This window comes from Marmota monax, unplaced genomic scaffold (genome assembly GCF_021218885.2).
Source record: "Marmota monax isolate L192 unplaced genomic scaffold, Marmota_monax_Labrador192_F-V1.1 WCK01_AAM20220418_F8-fsc00187, whole genome shotgun sequence".
Taxonomy (NCBI): Eukaryota; Metazoa; Chordata; class Mammalia; order Rodentia; family Sciuridae; genus Marmota; species Marmota monax.
The window spans coordinates 3,377,855-3,398,268 of NW_026694837.1; the positions used below are offsets into that span (position 1 = coordinate 3,377,855).

The 20,414-nt window shown below is 43.4% G+C and overlaps 1 protein-coding gene and 1 pseudogene across 1 annotated transcript; both read right to left on the reverse strand.

The window, feature by feature from the left end:
• Positions 1-498: 498 nt before the first annotated feature.
• Positions 499-835, reverse strand: LOC124080336 (transmembrane protein 230-like; annotated as a pseudogene).
• A 9,226-nt stretch (positions 836-10,061) lies between these two features.
• Rpl7l1 (ribosomal protein L7 like 1) lies at positions 10,062-18,617 on the reverse strand. Its single transcript, XM_046426242.2, has 7 exons — positions 18,482-18,617; positions 17,730-17,838; positions 16,196-16,356; positions 14,814-14,951; positions 12,042-12,151; positions 11,660-11,874; positions 10,062-10,995 (listed from the first exon to the last, which is right to left on the reverse strand). Exons 1-6 carry the CDS (start codon positions 18,493-18,495, stop codon positions 11,666-11,668), a joined length of 741 nt encoding a protein of 246 aa, XP_046282198.1. The 5' UTR covers positions 18,496-18,617; the 3' UTR covers positions 10,062-10,995; positions 11,660-11,665.
• Positions 18,618-20,414: the final 1,797 nt, after the last annotated feature.

The following is a 20,414-nucleotide window of genomic DNA, read 5'->3' on the forward strand; positions in this document are numbered from 1 at the left end:
AGACATACCACACTCTTCCATTTTTTATGATAACAAATTGACAAAGAAGACTATTTAAAAGAAATGCTCAATCTAAAGAGGGAGGGAATGGTAACACTTTCCACAACAAAATAACCTCCTGCTTTCCCGATTAGCATTGCTATTCCTTCATGATATAAATTAAATTAAATTTATTTATTTATTTTTGTGTGGTGCTGAGGATTGAACCCAGGGCCTCACCCATGCCAGGCAAGTTCTCTGCCACTGAGCCATGACTCCCATGATACAAATTTATATGGAAAAACTTGTTGAGTTTTGCCAGGGCCAGGTGAAAAACACAGTGTTTTGTAATTAGCTAATTAAGCTCAATGAATATTTTTGGGATGGACCCATAAACTCTGGCCATTGTTTTGTCAAACATCTGCAAACTGCATAATTCATCAGCCCTTTGCCATAGTTTCTGTTCAGTATCTTTAACCTGGGTTCAGTTCCACTGTGACTTGTCTCAGGGATGAAGTGTTAATCATCCAAGTCTGGAATGTCACATAGGAGTAACCCCGGTAGCCTTTAGATGCATAGTGGGCAATGCACAGATGGTAAAATCCTGGTAGGAACACCAGAATGACCATGATCAGGACAGGTCTGCCCCACCGTTTGCTAATGTAGCCTGACAGCAGGAGGGAGTCTATGATAATGAGAAAAACAGCACAGTGACAAGTGCAATGGCCTTACAAGGGATCTTAGGCGGGCTTTTCTTAAATTGAAGATCAATGTAGCCATCATCTGTGCTGGAGTACCTTGAGTATTTTACTTTACTACTGGGGATTCCAGTAGCCAGATTAGTGCGAGATGGCATCAGAACACACGGACATAGTTACAATCCAAGCACCGTACCAAGACTGGGGCTAGCAAGGAACTCGCCCGAGGCTACCAGACCAGACAATGTCCCAGGCCTGACCGCACAGCTAATCTAACCTGGCACTGTGTATGGCCAAATGCTCTCCATCATGCTTGCCTGAAGTTGCATTCGGTCATGACTTGAATCTGCACTTGAATCTATTATATTTTTTAAAACATTTTTTTAAGTTGTTTAAGGATCTTTATTTTGTTCATTTATTTATGTGCGGTACTGAGATTCGAACCCGCCATGCCAGCAAGCACCCCCCACTGAAGTTCCCCCCACTGCATTTCTTTTTTTTTTCTTCTTTTTTTAGAGAGAGAGAGAGAGAGAGAGAGAGAGAGAGAGAGAGAGAGAGAGAATTGTAATACTTATTTTTTTAGTTCGGTGGACACAACATCTTTGTTTGTATGTGGTGCTGAGGATCGAACCTGGGCCGCACGCATGCCAGGCGAACGCACTACCGCTTGAGCCACATCCCCAGCCCTGCGTTTCTTAATGATTTAGTAAAGCAAACGTTTTCTGGACCCCCTAAAAATAGGTGGCTGGGGTGGCACATAATAAACCCAATCCGGCACACTCATCTCTCTGAACTCTGATTCATTCTATAACATGCCAGCAACATTCTGGCATTTCATGCCCATTAACTGTAGGCTACCACTAAATCCAGGTTTTAATTAACCAACCTAGCAGACGATTACTGCCCTTCCCAGGTGCTTGAGCCAACACATTAAATACCAAGACTTGGATGAGCAATGACAATGAGTTTGGCTCAGCTGAACCTTACATCCCACCCTCCTGGGTCTAGTTCGCTTAGAATCCACTCCATACATGCCCCCGCAGCGCCTGCCCAGCAACAGACAGGCAAGGCCTGTAGCTCCTTCAGCCTGGGCAGCCTCCTCTCAGCATGGGCTTGTGTTTGTGTATCCAGCTCCTGCAGGGATCCAACTCATGAAGGTCCTGGAACCCAGGAGGGATAGGGGCAGGGAGGGCTCTGAGGATGACATTCTGATGTCCTGGAAGTAGGTTGCAAGTGGTTATCTTCATAGACAAGAAATTTGAGAATTATAAGTTCTTGGCCTTGTTCATGGCTGCTCAGATGTCTCTGTCCTGGGATGGGGGTATAGCTCAGCTGGTAGAGGGCTTGCCTTGCAAGCACAAGAACTTGGGTTCAATCCCCAGCAGCACACACATACACAAAAGTCTCTGTCCCATCTTAGGGCTCCTACCCTCACAGACCTTTACTTAAACCTGGAGAGCTGAAACTTGGGGAACCTTATGATGACCTCCCTGGCCAGCCCTCAGCTGCATTATGCCCTGTGTGTGTAGAAGGGGACTCCTCCATGCTACCATCGAGGTGCTTTGGTGCTTGCTCACAACTCTGTAAGATAAGATAACTTTTGGTTCTCCTTTCCCCTCTGTGTGTTCCCTGTGGCCATCAGAAGAAGTCAGTGACTGACTCCACGCCACAAAGAACCAGTCACGGGGTTGGGGTTGTGGCTCAGTGGTAGAGCGCTTGCCTACATGGGCACTGGGTTCAATCCTCAGCACCGCATAAAAATAAATACAATAAAGGTACTGTGTCCATCTACAACTAAAAATATTTTTAAAAAAGAACCAGGGGCTGGGGATGTGGCTCAAGCGGTAGCGCGCTCACCTGGCATGCGTGCGGCCCGGGTTTGATTCTCAGCACCACATACAAACAAAGATGTTGTGTCCGCCAAATACTAAAAAATAAATGTTGAAATTCTCTCTCTACCTCTCTCTCACTCTCTCTTTAAAAAAAAAAACAAAAAAAACCCAAAATGCTTAAAAAAAAAAAAAAGAACCAGTCACTTCGTCTCCTATCTCCCCACTTTCCCTATGCATCAGTCCCTGCTATCCCCAAAGATAATTTGACTAATGATATCATCTCCACATGCCATGAATCACCTGGGTGCATTTCCCCTTCCACAGGAAGGCTTCTCCTGTACTCCTTGAATTTGTAATTGATACAATTCCAGTACTTGGTGTGGGGCTGCTCCTGGAGTCAACTTCTTTATGGGTGAGTATGAGCAAGAAACAGATGATACACTGACATTGGGTAATTTGAGGAGAGTTTAATAAAGGATCTATTTACAGAGGTGTGGACAGGGCAAAGGGAGACCCTAAGAGTGTAATATCTGGGTCTAGAAACTTGCCTGAAGGAGTGAGGGGAGGAAGCAGTGTCTGTGGAGGACCCTGCTGCCCATGGTGACCCTGCAGGGAGGGAAACTGAGGAAGAAATACACTGGCATCTTTCTCCTCCCTCCTTCTATTGCTCTCCCCCTCCCCTTGGCCAACCCCCCAAGCCTCCAAACCAGGAGGCAATGAGCCTACTGAAGGCACCTGAGGATGCTGGTGTCCAGGAGGCTGAATGGGCAAGGGTAGAGAGGGCCTGGTGGGGCCAAGGAGGAGACTGGTTTAATTGCCCCTCTGAGAAAGATCTTAATAACTGCCTTTGTTGAACATCACTCATTATCCCAATTACCCAGCGGACAGTCCTGCGGGGGAGATGCCATTATCCTCCTCATTTTGCAGATAGGAAATTGAAGCAGAGATAAGTGGGAGAACATGACCCAAATCTCACAGCTTAGAAGTGGAATAGGACTGGGGCTTGGTCTGGCTTCCAAGTCAGACTTGGGCCTAGCCCTATAGGCTAGGAAGTGACCACAAGAACATTTTGTGTGTGGAGAAAATCAAATACACCTTAAAACCAGTATAATGTGTGAACCCCTTATTTCGCTTGGCATATAACACTGTTACCACACTCAGTACTGCACTGTATTATTTATTTAATAAATTCTATGAGGTATGTAGATCATAATCATCATAATGACTTACTTCTGTAATGTTTTCCCTTGGTAGGCTGTGAGCCCCTGAGACTGGGGATCTGTATGCCAGCACTTGGCACTGTGTATGGCCAAATGCTCTCCATCAAGCTTGCTTGGAGTTGCATTCAGTCATGACTTGAATCTGCACTTGAATCTATTATATTTTTTTAAACTTTTTTTTCAGTTGTTGAAGGACCTTTATTTTATTCATTTATTTATATGCAGTACCAAGATTCAAACCTAGTGCCTCACACATATGAGGCAAGTGCTTTACCACTGAGCCACAACCCCAGCCCACTTGAATCTATTATAAGAAAATATCTGGCCTGCCATGGTGATACATCTCAGGCAGAGGCAGGATCTCAAGTTTAAGGCCAGCCTCAGCAACTTAGAGAGGCCTTGTTTCAAAATAGAAACAAAAACATAAAAAGGGCTGGGGATGTAGCTCAGTGGTAGAATGCCCCTGGGTTCAATCCCCAGCACTGCAAATCAAATCAAAACAAAACAAACCCACTCAATCAGTGTCTTATTCTGTTTTGTGCTGCTTTAACAGAATACCGAGACTAGGTATTTTTTTTTTGGGGGGGGGTTACTGTGGTTTGATCTTAGGGGCACTCAACCACTGAGTCACATCCCTAGCCCTGTTTTGTATTTTATTTATAGAAAGAGTCTCACTGAGTTGCTTAGTGCCTCATTTTTGCTGAGGCTTGCTTTGAACTAGTGATCTTCAAGTCTCAGCCTCCTGAGCTGCTGGGATTATAGGTGAGCGCCACCGCGCCTGGTGAGATTAGGTAATTTATAAAGAAAAAAAAAATTGCTTCTTATAATTTTGGAGGTTGGGAGCTGGAGGCTGGGGGTTGTAGCTCCGTGGTAGACTGCTTGCCTCTCATGCGTGAGGTCCTGGGTTTGATCCTCAGCACCACATAAAAATAAAGATATAAATTAAAAAATAATTCTGGAGGCTGGGAAGTCCAAGATCAAGGGGCTGCATCTGTGAGGGTTTTCTTGTTGCATCATAACAGGGTAGAGATCTGAACTCATTTTCATGACCATCATCCAAATATAAATTAATAAAAAAAGACTCTTGCATAATGAACCACTCTCCTGATAACAAGATAAATCCATTCATGAGGGCTAATCAAATCTTAAAAGTCCTATCTCTCAAAACCGTTGCATTGATGATTAAGTTTCCAGCACATGAGCTTTAGAGGACACATTCTGACTTCAGCTGACAGTCACCACTAGGTCTCTACAGGTGCTGGTCTAAGCACATATAGATAGATTAGAGTAAGATTCGTGGTCATAGTGACATGAGCCAGGGATTGTAGGGGCATAGAAACAGGATTGGTTAATTCTGAGGCTAAGAAAGGATGGAAATTGCGGGCTCATTGAGGGAAAGCCTTTGAAGGATGAACTAAGGTACAACAAGGGAGCAGAAAGGCATTTCCTTCTGTGATAGATTTTTTTTTTCTCCCTGTGCCGAGGATCATTGAACACAGTCCCTAGAATTAAAATAATAATAATAAATAAAAATAGGGGCTGGGGGCTAGGGATGTGGCTCAGTGGCATAGTGCTTGCCTGGCATGTGTGAGGCACTGGGTTCAATCCTCAGCACCACATAAAAATAAACAAATGGAATGGAGGCATGCTTTCCATCTACAACTACAAAAAATTTTTTTAAAGTATAATAATAAATATAAATAAATCATGTGGGTCTGGGCTGTAGCTCAGTAGTAAAACGCTTGCCTTCTATGTGTGAGGCACTGGGTTCAATCTTCAGCACCACATAAAAATAATGATATTGTGTCTATAAAAAAATAAATAAATCATGGGGCTGGGGATGTAGCTCAGTGGTAGTGCTTGTCTAGCATGTGCAAAACTCTCGGTTTGATTGCCAGGACCAAAAAAGAAAAATATTAAATCATGGATGAAAGATGTCTAGTGAGTTATACATGACTTAAAGGTATTCAGAGTCTATCTAGTCATGGAGGTTGATGCCTCTGCTTGCTACTTTCTGCTGAAATAACATCTAAGCCTTTGTGGTCTTGGTTGATACATAGAAAGGCTCTGGACACACCTGGATGAGGTTTATCTGTGTCTCTGTCTTTGCTTTATTCAGTTATCCTTGTGTTTTTTTTTTTTTTTTTTTTTCACCCAGGATTGAACTCAGGGGTGCTCCACGCTTTTGCTGAGGCTTGCTTTGAACTCTTGATCCTTCTGCCTCAGCCTCCGGACCTGCTGGGATTATAGGTGTGCGCCACTGCACCCAGCTCAATTATATTTGTTTTGTTTCCCTGCCTTCTTCATGCACATGGATGACTGCCCACAGGACAGGGGCCACTGGGCCCTAACAATGAAGATGCAGCTATTACAGGGAGACAGCACCTGGTTAAAAGTCAGGAGGCTTAAGTTCCAAACCCAGCTCGGTTATTCCTTTCCTGGGCTCAGTTTACTGTATTAAGGAGGGTTGCACTAGTGGTGTTTGAGGTCCCTCCTGATAATCCATAATTCGTTGCCTTGTCCTGCTTGGGTACAAAATGAAAATATAAGAATGATAATGCTGAGATGACTCCCATTTCCCAAACCCATATATTGTACTCTCCTTATTTTTGAGCAAATTCCATATTTATTGTGGCTTCAAGGACACCCAAGGTTAGTTTTAACCTCACAGAGATGTGATCATCCTGCACTCGATTAGTAGGCATATGGTAATAAGGAAGCAGAAAACCAGAGCTTCGAAGTAAGGGTGGTGGGAGCGGAGCCATGACCTCTTCTGAGGAAGAAAGTGAACCTGGTGAGTGAGGAAGGAATTCTAAGGCAAGAACAGCAGGAGATTGCCCAGACAACTGACCCTGGCCACAGAGAGAGGGCTGAGTTCCCACTTCATTCAGTATTCTGTTAAATACCAAATGGTGTGCGGCAATTCTTGGCACTCACCATCCAGTTAGTGAAGAGCCTGCAAGTTAAAAGGCACTGTTCCCAACAAGGCAGCTTTTACTTCAGGTGCCAGCTGTAAATTTAGAGTCCCTAAGTCACCCATTCGTCTGTTACAAATTCGGGGGTCCCCACAATCCTCAGATTAAAAAATTCACTAGGGGCTGGAGGTGTAGCTCAGTTGTAGAGGCTTGCCAGACACGCAAGAAGCTCTGCAAAACAAAGCAAATATCACCACTGCAAAAAGAAAAGCGAAGCGCGCCTGCGTGTGTGTGCATGAAAATGGGTGTGTGCGTAGTGCCTCTGCATCTTTGCAGAGATGTGTCCGATTGCACGTTCCATTCTGGGCAAGGCTTCAAATTTTGGTGCGTCTTTCCCTTTTTATTCTGAAATACATTACACGTTGAGGACTCCGGGGTGGGCAAAATTTTTGCGTTTGAAATGTTTCTGCGCGGAATTGGTCAGCGTTCTCCAGTGCCCCCACCCCCTCCGTCTTGGCAGCTTGGTGTGGTCTACGTCCTCCCCTTCGTTTCCGCCCACGGTGGTTGCACCCACCACACCCGGAAGTGCTTTCTTGTTACCGTAACCAGGGTTCGTGGCCGAGGATGGAGCGGCGTGGCAGTTCGGGCAGCTGTGGCAGACCCCGCCAACCTGCTGAAGCAGCCACGGCCTCGGTGACCCTGGCGCAGCTCCTCTATCTGGTTCAGAACGGCCGGGAGCTTCCGGGCCTGGAGAAACGCCACATCACGGCGACTCACGGCGACCCCACGGCGTCCCAGCTCCCGCGGAGGCCCAAGCCCTGGGAAGCCGCGGGTTCCGCAAACTCTACCAGAGCCACCGCGGCCCCGGAGCCCCTGCCATCCGCTTCGCAGACCCTCGGGTAGAAGAACGGCCCCGGAATAGCACAGCTCGGCGGACTCGAGGTCCTTTGCAGCTGGGGTCTGCGCCTGGCACGAACTTGCGACCCTGGATTCCCAACAAAGCCCTGACCTGTCTCAGCTGGACCTGATTCTCTCGGGAGCCTCGTAGGGATTGCTCTGTATTGGTATTTCTGGACCATGTTTATCAGTTCTAAAAAATTCTGTACCAGTCGGCTCAAGTCTCCTACTTTACTACCTGCGACGCTGTTTTCAGTTCCAAAATACCAAAGGGGGTAGGGGGTGGGTGGCTGTATAGCTCACTTACAGAGCCCGTGCCTAGCTCCTGCAAGGGCCAGGGTGCTTGCTCATCCCAGCACCTGAAAACACTAATGCAGAACCTGATCCCGTTATTCTTGTAGTAACAGAATAATTCAAGTGACACTCATTTTCCAGAGGGCAATTAAAGTTGATGATAAAACTTGGCCTCAGAATGACTTTGAAGAATACTAAATATAACTCCAAAGCATTAAAAACAAAACCTTGGTTCCTAGAGCCAGCTGGGTCAGGTAAGGGGCTCGAGGATTATAGCAGAGGAAAAGTTCACAAAATCACCTTCTTAAGAGGATATGTGTGGGGCACAAACCTATAATTCCAGCAACTTGGGAAGCCCGAGAAGGATTCAAAATTTGAGGCTGGCCTCAACAATTTAGTGAGACTGTCTCAAAAGGGGCAAAAAACGAGGGCTAGGGCCTAGCTCAGTGGCAGAACACTCCTTGGTCCAATCACCAGTACCATACACACACACACATTTACTTTGTCTGAGTTCCTTAGCACCTCACTTATTGCTGAGACTGGCTTTGAACTAGAAATCCTCCTGCCTCAGCCTCCTGAGCCACTACTCTCTGATTTTTAAATTGTTTTCCCTACAAAACCAAGAGCATACCTGGTGTATATGTTGTTCCCTTCCCCCCCCCCCAAAAAAAAAAGCCCATAGTAGCATATCATGGTTAGACCATACAGGTTTTCCCTGAAATAAGGATAGTCCCACAACTTGCTCAGTAATGTTATAGCATGAATCACAGAGGTAAGGGCACAATTTATGACAATTGTTTACTCATGTAGGATTATAAATTTAAAACCATTTTTGTTGGGGCTGGGGCTCAGTGGTAAAGCACCCGCCATGCACATGTGAGGCCCTGGGTTCGATCCTCAGCACCACATAAAGATATTGTGTACAACTACAACATTTTTGTTTTAACAACCGTTCGAGGCAAACAAGCTAGAGGATATCAGCTCTATTTTTGCAGTGCTGCAGACTAAACCTAGGGCCTCACGCATATTAGGCAAGCACTCTATCACTGAGCTATAGCCCAGCCTGTTTCCATATTTAGTAAGAGATCTGGGATATAAATCCAAGGCTTCCCTTCCTACACCTATTTCTCCATGACTTTGCAATACATCATTTAAAAATAATCCGATTTCACAATGCTCTCCAATATTAAAAAGTAATATTTATAACAACATCTGTTTCTGGCAGGTTAAACTCTGGAACCAAACCCAATTAATTACCTCATAACCTGGCACATTTTAAGGCATTCTTATACCTTTCACTCAATTTTCATAGCTGTACTCGAGGGTCTTAAGAGCCAAAACTGCTGCAGAGCTGATCCCAAAGGAACATGGTTAAGCATGTTCTGTTTAACTGGGCTCTTAGATGGTAAGCTGAAGTGTTGGGAGCTGCCATATGGGAACTGAGTGCCCCTTAGCCCTGAGCGATAAAAATGTGGGATGTGGCAAGCCAGCCATGGCTGTGTGTGTGTGTGAACTATTGAGCATTGAGCGCACAAAGTGGACTGAGCTGATGTTGCTTCTCTGGGCGGGCCTCACTCTGGTCTTTTTACTTGTTCTGCCATGATCCCCACACAGCTCATGAGATGGGCATGGCCTTCCGGAAAGTCAGTCAATATGCCGGGAGCACACATCACAAAGCTAGACTCAACCTTCCCTGAAACCTGATCCCTTGCCTCATTTGAATTGCTTATCCCCAATAAAAGGGTTCAGCACATGCTCCTTGCTGGCTTTCCTCAGACTCCTAAAAAGGCATTTCTGTCTCTGTGTGATTATTTGTCAGCCCAGTTCACCTGGAGTGACCTTGAGTGTTTAGTTGTGGAACGCAACACTAAAACAATCAAGAGGGAAGTACCACTTTTAAGGGTAGACACTGATGAAGATAAACAGTATCCACTTTTTTTCAGGATTAGCATCCCCAGAAGCTTTGTTGATCTCCCTCATTACTAGAAAGATAAAGGACAATACTTCCTAAGTCCAGAATAAGGGGGAAAAAATCCAACTGAGTTGCCTGCCTGGGTCCTAAAAAGTCAAAATAGTGCTAATTTCATTCATGCCAAAACAAGAAAATGGCTCCCTTCTTCCTAATCTGGATTTTAAGCAGAATGGTGATCAAGGAAACCTGGAAATTGCATCCTGAATCCCAGGGGAGAAAATAGTCAGTAATGTAATTATAGATGACGTCGAAAATGAAAAACCCGTCACTTTATTCTTTTTTCGGCACTGAAGATTGAACCCAGGGGTGTTTTATCACTAAGCTACATCCCCCCACACACTTTTTTACATTTTCGAGACAGGGTCTTACTAAATTACTGAGGCTGGCCTCAAATTTGCAATCCTCCTGCCTCAGCCTCCTGAGTTGTTGAGATTACAGGTGTGTGCCATTGCACCTGGCCCGCCACTGTGTTCTTTATAGAAACACAATTGGCTGGGTGAACTTTGGTCTTCTGCAAGTCATGGAACCAGAAGACTAGCAAGATCACGGCCTGAGTGACCACATGCTAATAAGAACAAGACTTCCTCAGAGAAGATGTGTAAATCCTGAAAGAGAAGGGTCTATGAACACCCTGAAATTCTAAGCAAAATTTTGAGTACGTTGTGTTCAGGGTGAAAGGTTCCTCCTTTCTCAACCTTTGAGCTAGTGAAGGGAACTTAAGTCTGTTGCAGGATAGGATAGAAAAGCTCCCCATACACTTAGAGCCAAGGCAAGTATGATAGTTCACAAAACTGTCAGGCGAAACAACAGAGACATACGAGTACTTGGTTTTTGTGCTTTCTTCCCAAGTATTTTAAGTCTTTTCAAAACAAGGCTCTTGGGACCTCTAGATTCAAGTATGCTCCTGGACTTGGTCCACTGCTGCAAGAGGCTTAGGGAGACTTGTACACATGCCTGGGTTATTCATTCACCAATATTAAACAGCAGAGCAGAGGTGGTCAACGTGGAAAACAATTTTCCTTGGAACTGGGCTGTGATGAGAGGTGCCTGCCATGATCATAACCTACTGTCTCTTCCCCAATTCCTTCCTTCCAGTTTCTTAAGGCAGAAAATAATCTTCTGTGAAGATACCTGACAACAATTCCATCCAACAGAACACATGCTTCCGATGCACTGCTTTCAGATATTCTGAGGGAGAAAAATACAACTGCATCAATACAAATTCACTGAAATCTGACACCTAATAGTAATATCTGCAGCAATAAAAAGCATTTTCAAACAGTTAAGATTCCTTCCACAAAACAGATGACTTGGGCTGGGGTTATGGCTCAGTAGTACAGCTCTTGCCTAGCATGTGTGAGGCACTGGATTTGATTCTCAGCACCAAATATTAATAAATGAATAAAATAAAGGTCCATCAACAACTTAAAAAAAAAAGATTAAACAATAACAGATGACTTAAATCTTCAAAATTTTTTGGAGGCTGGGGTTGTGGCTCAGTGGTAGAGTGCTTGTTTAGCATGTGCAAGGAACTGGGTTTGATTCTCAGCACCACATTTATATAAGTAAATAAAGGTCCATGAACAACTAATAAAAATATTTAAAAAAAATCTTTTGGGAACTATAATAATGCACCAATAAAATAATTAGAAAGAAAAAGTTCTTTTTTGAATTAGTTTCTCCCTAGTTCAGTTAAACAACCACAGCAAGAGAGAAGTTTTCTAGCCTGTAATTTTTTGTGTATGTGGCCCTGGGGACTGAACCCAAGGCTTTATGCATGCTAGGCAAGACCTCTACCAAGTGACAAAGCATGGCTCACTAAAAGTCAGACCAGTTTTCAGCCCTGCCTCACCTGGGTTTAGTTCAGCTGGCGGATGAGCTGATTGATGCGTTCACCCCGATAGCCAGGTAAGCCCATCTCCTTGAGGAAACCCACTCTATTTTTGGTAGCATGACGAGCAACAGAGAGGTGGAAAGGGCACAAGAATCCAGAGATCTCCCAAAAATGCTTCCCCGGGAAGGCAATTTCATGAATGAGGTCTTCCAGACAAATGACATCAAACTTCCCTAAAATATATAAAGGCATATATTCCTTTATTCACCATTTGTTCAGCACATACCAAGCTTTTATATGCCAGAGCTGGGCACCCTGGCATGTTGTTAGGACCCCCAAATCAAAGCCACTGAAGACGCTTGCTTTTTGCTCCCACTGATCCTTAAACTGCAGCACTCACCCAGATGCTCCTCAATCATTGTGTTGTCTGTCAGGGGGATGGTCTTATTCTTGACCCTTGCTTGTCCACGTTTCAAGATGAGTTCCCGGACAGACTTCAGATTTGGAAATCTATGTGAGGCAGAATAAAGCACAGCCTTAACTGGCACCTGGCATACTGCATTACAGTGGCTACTCAGTTCTGCAGTCTGAGAAGAAAAGGTGGGAGAAGTGATCCTGCCTATCCCCTTACCAGGAAGTATTTTATCATCAGAGGCTGAAATGCTTGTGAATACACAAATGAAGGAGGGGATAAAAAACCAGAATGGCAGAGCACTAATCTCCAGGATAAATAAAGAACTCAAAAAACTTAACACCATAAAAAACAAATAACCCAGTCAATAAATGGGCTAAGGAACTGAACAGATACTTAACAGAAGAATAAATATAAAAAGTACAAAATCAACAAATGTATGAAAAAATGTTCAACATCTCTAGCAATTACAGAAATGCAAGTCAAAAGTACTTTAAGATTTCATTTCACTCCAGTCAGAATGGCAATTATCAAGAATACAAGCAGTACATGTATAATGGCATAATTTTGGTGTGAACATACTTTATATAATTGAAAAATTATATATTATATACTTTGAAAAATTGTGCTGTAAATGGGTAATAATGAGTGTAAGACATTCCACTATTGTCATGTATGTAAAAAATAAATTTAAAAAAAGGAATTAAAAAAAAAAAGAATACAAGCAATAATAAATGTTGGCAAGGATGTGGGGAAAAAGGCAGACTCATACATTGCTGGTAGGACTGCAAACTGGTGCAACCAATCTGAAAAGCAGTATGGAGATTCCTTAGAAAACTTGGAATGAAACCACTATTTGACCCAGCTATCCCACTCTTTAGTCTATACCCAAAGGACTTAAAATCAGCATACTATAGTAATGCAGCCACATCAATGCTTATAGCAGCTCAATTCACAATAGCTAAACTATGGAACCAACCTAGATGCCCTTCAACAGATGAATGGATAAAGAAAATGTGGTACACATATATAACAGAATATTATTCCGCCTTAAAAAATGAAATTATAGCATTTGCAAGTAAATGGATGGAACTAGAAAATACCATGCTAAGTGAAACAAGCCAAACCCCAAAAAACAAAAGCTTAATGTTTTCCGAGAAGCAGATGCTGATCCATAGTGGGGTGGGGCAGGGCAGGGTGTGGGGTGAGTGGGTAGAGAAGAATGAATGAACTTTGGTTTGTGTAGAGGTGAGTGAGGGGAGGAACGGGGCTGTGGGGATGGGAAGGACGGTAGAATGAGAGACATTATTATCCTATATACAGGTATGATTACACTACTGGAGTGACTCTGCACCAAGTATAGCCAGTGGAATGAGAAGTTGTGTTCCATTTGTGTACAATATGTCAAAATGCATTCTATTGTCATGTATAACTAATCAGAATTAAAAAAAAAAGTAAAACCAAATAAACAAAAACAACAACAAAACAACTAACCAGAGTAGCCCTGGCTAGGAAAGGGAAACCAGCAATTTAAATTTATAGATATAGGTGTTCATCAAGCAAAAAAATTGTTTCTAGCAAGGTGCAACAGCACATGCCTATAATCCCAGCTACTCAGGAGGCTGAGTCAGGATCATTACAAAGTTAGCCTGAGCAACCTAGCAAGATCCTGTCTCAAAATAAAGGGGGTGGCTGGGATTGTGACTTAGTGGCAGAGTGCTTGCCTTATATGTATGAGGCACTGGGTTTCATTCTCAGCACCACATGAAAATAAATAAATAAAATGAAGGTATTAAAAAAAAAAAAAAAAAAAAGGTCAGGGTTGCAGGTGCAGCTCACTAGTAGTGTATATCTGGTAGAAATTGGAGTGGGTGATAAAAACACCAGATAAAACAAAACCACTACCTGGCTTACAGTTTACTCAAGATGGTGCAAGAGTTAGAAATTAAACCTAAGCCTTTTGGGGGTTTTATTTTATTTTACTGGTACCAGGATTGAATTCAGGGGCACTTGACCATTGAGCCACATCCTCAGCCCTATTTCATATTAGAGATAGGGTCTAACGCATTGCTTAGCACCTCATTTTTGCTAAGGCTAGTTTGAACTTGTGACTCTTCTCTCTCAGCCTCCCAGCTGCTGAGATTACAGGTGGTACAGTGTCGCACAGCTTATTTTGTTTTTGAAACTGGTTCTCACTGCTCTCCCAAGCTGGCCTCGAACTCACAATCCTCTCAAGTATCTGGAATTAAAGTATTCACTACCTTTCTGTTGGATTTTAATGTTTGAGGAATACTATAAGCACTGCTACTAGTTCAGTTTCAAGACTCCAAGTGGTCTCTCTTTTTTTTTGGGCGGGGGTGGGGGTGGGTTCTGGGGATTAAACCCAGGGCCTCTGCATGCTAGGCAAGTGCCTAACAACTGAGTCAACATCCCTACCCCCTTTTAAAATTAGTGATAGGATTTCACTAATTTGCCCAGGCTGGCTTCAATTTGAAATCATCCTCCCTGTCTACTGTCATGTGCCACTATATCCAGCTCTTTTACTCATCTTACTCAGCCTAAGCCCTGCTATGGTAATGTCAGACCATTATTAGCATCACTGATCTCCTCCCTCAGCCTGTCCCATGTGCCAAAGTTCTTGATTTCTGGTGACTATGATCACACTCAATGTCCAACATAGTAACATGAAAGTAATATCTTGTGCACACTCACACACTGAAATACAAGCTATTGTGAATTCACAGAGAAAACCTTACTTACCCCCAGGTCACGTAAGGTTCTACTATCCGTAGCATTTTTAGGCTTTTGGGGGTGACTTTAACAAAGACACCACTAAATATTTTCTTCAGACGAAGTCTTGCAATGGTCCTCTGCACCAGTAAACTCACCCCATCAATCCTGAAACAAATGGTAACAGAAATCAGGCTCTCTACAGTTTATGTCACTTCAGTAAGCACTTATGAAACTTGTGCCACCACACTGGCAGAGAAAAGAGACCATGCCTTAAAGTTCTCAGTTTGTTTGCGTATGTATGTATGTATGTATGTACGTACGTACGTCCGTCCGTCCGTTCTGGGGATTGAATCCAGGGGCACTTTACCACTGGGCTATATCCCCAGCCCTATATTTATTTTTATAACTTTGTTATTATTTTTTTTAATGTGGTGCTGAGGCATGAAGCCAGTGCCTCACATGTTGTAGGTTAACATTCTACCACTGAGCCATAACCCCAGCCCCCTATATTTATTTTGAGACAGGGCCTTGCTAAGTTGCTGAGGCTGGCATTGTGCTTGTGATGCTCCTGCCTCAGCCTTCCAAGTTGGTGGGAGAGTTCAGTTTAGTGGAAGACGGTTTATAAATTGATGGTTTTCCTGTTATGTGGAACAGTGCCTAAGGTGCTATGGGACAACAGAGATGGTCCATGAATTTGTGAAAAAAGGAGTACATAGGATTTTGCATCTCTGGCTAAGGAACTTGGACTTGTTCTATGGGCAGCAAAAGCTACTGAAAATTTTGAGCAAAAAGGAGATGACCCGATTTATCTCTGACCATTACTAGAGGCAGCCTACAGGTCAGATCTGAGATTGCATAGAAATCCAGTCATGAAAGAGATTATAGGCCATGGTAGGAGGGTTAAAGACAGAGCTTGTAAATATTTAAAACTCACAGACTTCACAGTAAGAAGTACACTATTGTATGTAAGGATAGGGACATAAAGGAAATGCCATTAAATGTATAAGTTCCTTTATAGCACCGAATATGCTCCATCCATTCTGCCTTGCTTTAGTTCCTAGAAAGATGTCTCAATCCCTTCATTTCAGGACATTATATATATGGCTGGAAAGCCATTTCCCAACACTGGTGAACGCCATCCATGTCTTTCCAGTTGCAGATTTAAGTTCTTGCTTTAGAGAAAGTGTCCTCAAGCACCATCTCCAATCCTGCAATTTACTCTAATAACACTATTAGTAAATCTATTTTCCTAATGTTGCAGACAAAGACCATATTTGTTGGGTTCATCCCTGAATTCTTTGCATAATTTTCCATAGTGGCTTAGGCCCTTACTATCTTTGTATCTCCCTAGAAAGGGACCTAAAAGAACTCCCAACCTCAGGGAATCTGAAAAGACACCAGTACTATACCTTTGGATGCGTACAACAAAGGCCAAGGAATGTTTATCAGGTACTTCCAAAGCATGAGGTTTCACTTCTAGTCGTCTGATGCGCACGTGGTCACGTTTCTGCCGCCAAGAATCATGTAGGAATGATTCCAGTCGCTTAAATCTGAATTCTTTTCCTTTTCTCTGTTACAGAGAAGACAGACCATCATCACCACTCTGTGCCTACACTCATCTTTAATTCCAAAACAGTAATTCATGAGTTTCATGTTCTTCAAAGGAAAGCAAATAAGCATATTTCTATATCTTTTTTAAGCAGGGTATTGCTATGTTGCTCAGGCCAGCCTCAAACTTGTGATCTTCCTGCCTGAGTCTCCCAATTGACTGGGATTTCAGGCATATGCCACCACACCTAGCTGACTCTGTTATACAATGAAAAATGAAAAACCCAAGTACAGGGAGTTGAGAAAATTCTAGAATTACTGGGAGAAGTTCCTTTCTTTTTTGGCACTGGGATTTCACTGGGGGGTGTTTTGCTATAAAGTGACATCCCCCAGCCTTTTAAATTTTTTACTTGAGACTGGGTCTTGCTAAGTTGCTGAGGCTGATTCTTAAAATTGAGATCCTCCTGCCTCAGGTTCCTGAATTGACAGGATGAAAGAGATGCTCCACAGCACCTGGCTATTTAGAGAAGTTCCTGATACACAAACAAAAAATTAGTTTACATGCTGTTAACCAATGTTTACCAACATTATGTTAGGTACAAACTGTGAGCATTTGTTTCCTTGTCTCCAAAATACACGTATATTCAGAGACATTTAGTGGCTGGGCGTGGTGGTACATGCCTCTAATCCCAGCTGAAGCAGGAAGATCCCAAGTTCAAGTCCAGCCTCAGCAACTTAGCAAGACCCTGTCTCAAAATAAAAATAAAGGGCTGGGGATATAGCTTAGTTGGTTAGAATGCTTGCCTCACATGCACAAGGCCCTAGGTTCAATCCCCAACACCACCAAAAAAAAAAAAAAAAGGTGGGGATGTTGTTCAATGGTTAAATACTCCTGGTTTTTGCTCTGGTACCAAAACAAACAAACAAACAAACAAAAAAAAACACCACACATTTAGTAAACAACAAAAGCTGTTGTATACACTTTTTGCCAGGTTTGTTCTCTAAAATAAAATCATTCAATATGAATCTAGAAGGAGCACTTTCCACTTCACACTTCACTTTTTTCTTAAGCTGCATTCCAGATTTTTGCTTGCACAGGTGTTGGATAAATCTTTGCTAAGTGAAGACACAAACCAGATACCTTGTCTATTAAAAAACTGGGGCGGGGGGGAGCTGGGGTTGTGGCTCAGAGTGCCTACCTAGCACTTGCAAGCCACTGGGTTCCATCCTCAGCACCACATACAAATACATAAAAGTATTGTATCCAACTACAACTAAAAAAACCCCCAAACCACAAAAACATTAAAAACAAAACTGGGAGAGGGGCTTGACAACACCAAATGTAGTTCACGCAATACAAATTCTAACACCGTCCTCCCGGTCCCCCAATATTACCTCCTTCTTTGCCAAAAGTGCCTGCTTTGCCTGGGTAGCTTTGAGGGCCTGATAAGCCTTCCTCTTTTTCAGGAGATTTTCTGGAACCAAAGGGATCTTTTTTCTTTGCCTAATAGAGAAAATTGATCAGAGATAATAACATTTAGGAAATGAAAGTTCAATGGGTTTCCAAACCACTCTACAAACTCCTGGGAACACTGCTGCCTTCAAACTTCTGAGCACCGAGTTTCTCCTAAAACCGATGGTTTCTGACTAATTTTCAAAATGAAGCCCTAACATTCACTCGTATCCAAAGCCTTAAAATCTCAAGAACCTCTTGGTTCCTGGTTCGATTACAACAGAACTTTTACTACCATAGGCTTTCATCAACTCACAGCGATGAGATCCTAGAAAGAACCCGTGGGGTTGGGGCGAGTGGAAGTCTACTTACAGGGCAAATAATGAAAGTCAGGCGGGGTGAACTCAACTCTGGCACTCTTCAGCTGCTGTCCCCTCCATACCTGTGTTTCCTAACCGCCTGCCTGAAAGTCAATCCTCGCTGTTCTAGGTAACCAGAACTAACCGCGGCCCCCTCCGCTAGCCCCAGCCCTACAGGACCTCACTCCTACTCTCTGTAATCTGAAGCCTTTTGTTTTCTCTTCCTACAGTCCACACATGCCTTACTTCCTAACAGAACAGCATAAACACCGTGGATGGCATCGGATATTCAAGTTCCCTCTCCCCTCGAAAAACTCAAAGACGCAAACACTTACTCTTCCTCCGCCATCTTTCCAGTGCTGCAATTACAGCTCGCGCGCACGTCCGCCAGGCGGGGAAGAGAGGACCCACTCTATGTTTAACTGATCATAGAGACGTCTCTTCTAGCTCACGCTGGAGGACTCGGGCCGCCAAAGCCCACTTTAGCAGCCCCAATGGAGATTTGCTAACCCTGGTTACTGCCAAAAGCTGCACAAAGCCTCCTGGTTCCCCAGCATTACCATTTCTTTCCCCAAAGTGCCTGCTTTGTCTGGGTAGCTTTTTCAGGAATTTTTAAAATTAATTAATTATTTTCCTTTTTCAGGAATTAATTTTTCTAGACCCAAAGGGATGGAGATTTTATATATATATATATATATATATATATATATATATATATATATATATATATTTTTTTTTTTTTTTTTTTTTTTTTTTCCTGGATACAGAAAATTGAGGTCAGCGATAATAACATTTAGGAGACGAATGTTCAACAAATTTCTAAACTAAATCAAAACTTGGGCTTCGGGGAACACTGCTGCCTCAAACTCCTATTTAGGAGATAAGTTTTTGACTCCAGTCTTCAAAATGTATCCCTAATATTCGCTCGTATCCAAAGCCTTAAAAACCCCGTGATGCCTGAGTGCGAACTCAAGCTTTTTACAATCTATGACATTTCCAACGTCTCCTTTAAGCTACGTTCTCCTGGCTCCCGGTAATTTAGCGGTGAATTATAAAGCGCTTCCCACAATGCACTCGGCTTCCGCTGTGGCGGCGCCGCCGCCACCCTTCCGGCTTGCGCCGTGCAGCGGCGTCTGCGTGGCTCTGCGAAGGAAGTTTGGGGTGTTGTTTGTCCTCCGCAGAGAGCTGGCGGGCCTTTGGCTCTTACGAATGGGTGGAGGTGTTTGTGGATGACGTAGGGTGTTAAAGAAGGTAGCTCCCATCAGCTCGGTTCCACAGTGACTCCCTAAGCCAGTTATTTAACCCCTTTGTACTTCGGTTTCCTTATTCATGAGGTGAGGACCCTCCCTGGATCCTGGGCTGGCCGGATTCGTGCTCCTGCCGGCATAAGAAATAGGCAAACGAGGGAATGCGCTAGGGTGGTAACACTGATAGCTTGTGAGGGTTATGGCATTCGATGACGTGTTTATAGCACAATGCCTAAGAGTAAGCAGTCAACATTATATTACTTATTACTGTAAGTACCCGAACTAGAAATGCCTCCTTGCCACCTCATCCTTCCCTTGTGTATCTCTCATCGCCTGGAATATGCTTTCATCTTTCCCTGTCTACATAAAATCCTGAAAAGTCGATTCATCTCTGGAGACCATCAAATCCCTTCTCAAACATTCATTTGTGTGAGAGTCACTTGAGCATCTTGTTAAAATGCCGATTTTTATTCAGGAGGCCGCTGAGGTAGATCAATATTTTTCATTTTTAATAAGTTCTACAGATCAGTGCTGCTGGTCTATGGGCTACACTTGACCTAGCAAGGCTCTCGAGTTCTCTTTTCTTTCTCTAAGTTTCTTTTTGAGTGTAAAAGGATAGTTCCAGCATGGCTCCGTGACTCACGCCTGTAGTCTGAGCTGCTGGGACGGTCGCTTGCGTCCAGAAATTCCAAACCAACTTAGGCAACACAGTGAAACCCTGTCTCAAAAAAATGAGGCAAGCAAAAAACCAGAGAGTGGCCCAAGTTGTGTTTTATATGTTTTGGTTGTAGGTGTATTTATTCCCTCACGTGATTCTAAGGGTCCAACCAGTTTTCTCAATCTTTTTTTTTCCCTTTCTTTTTTGTGGTGCTGGGGATTGAACCCAAGGCCTTGTGCACGTGAGGCAAGCACTCTGCCAATTGAGCTATATTCCCCAGTCCCCAGTTTCTCAATCTTGGCACCTTCAACATTTTGAACCAGAGGCGGCTCAGTGGTTCAGCGCCGCGGGTTCAGTCTCTAG

What these genes read in the sequence shown, in the direction of transcription:
- Rpl7l1 (XM_046426242.2), bottom strand. An exon ending in TTTGTTGTACGCATCCAAAG is followed by an intron (nt 14,952 to 16,195) that starts GTATAGTACTGG and finishes CATTTGTTTCAG; the next exon opens with GATTGATGGGGTGAGTTTAC. An exon ending in AATGATTGAGGAGCATCTGG is followed by an intron (nt 11,875 to 12,041) that starts GTGAGTGCTGCA and finishes TATATATTTTAG; the next exon opens with GGAAGTTTGATGTCATTTGT.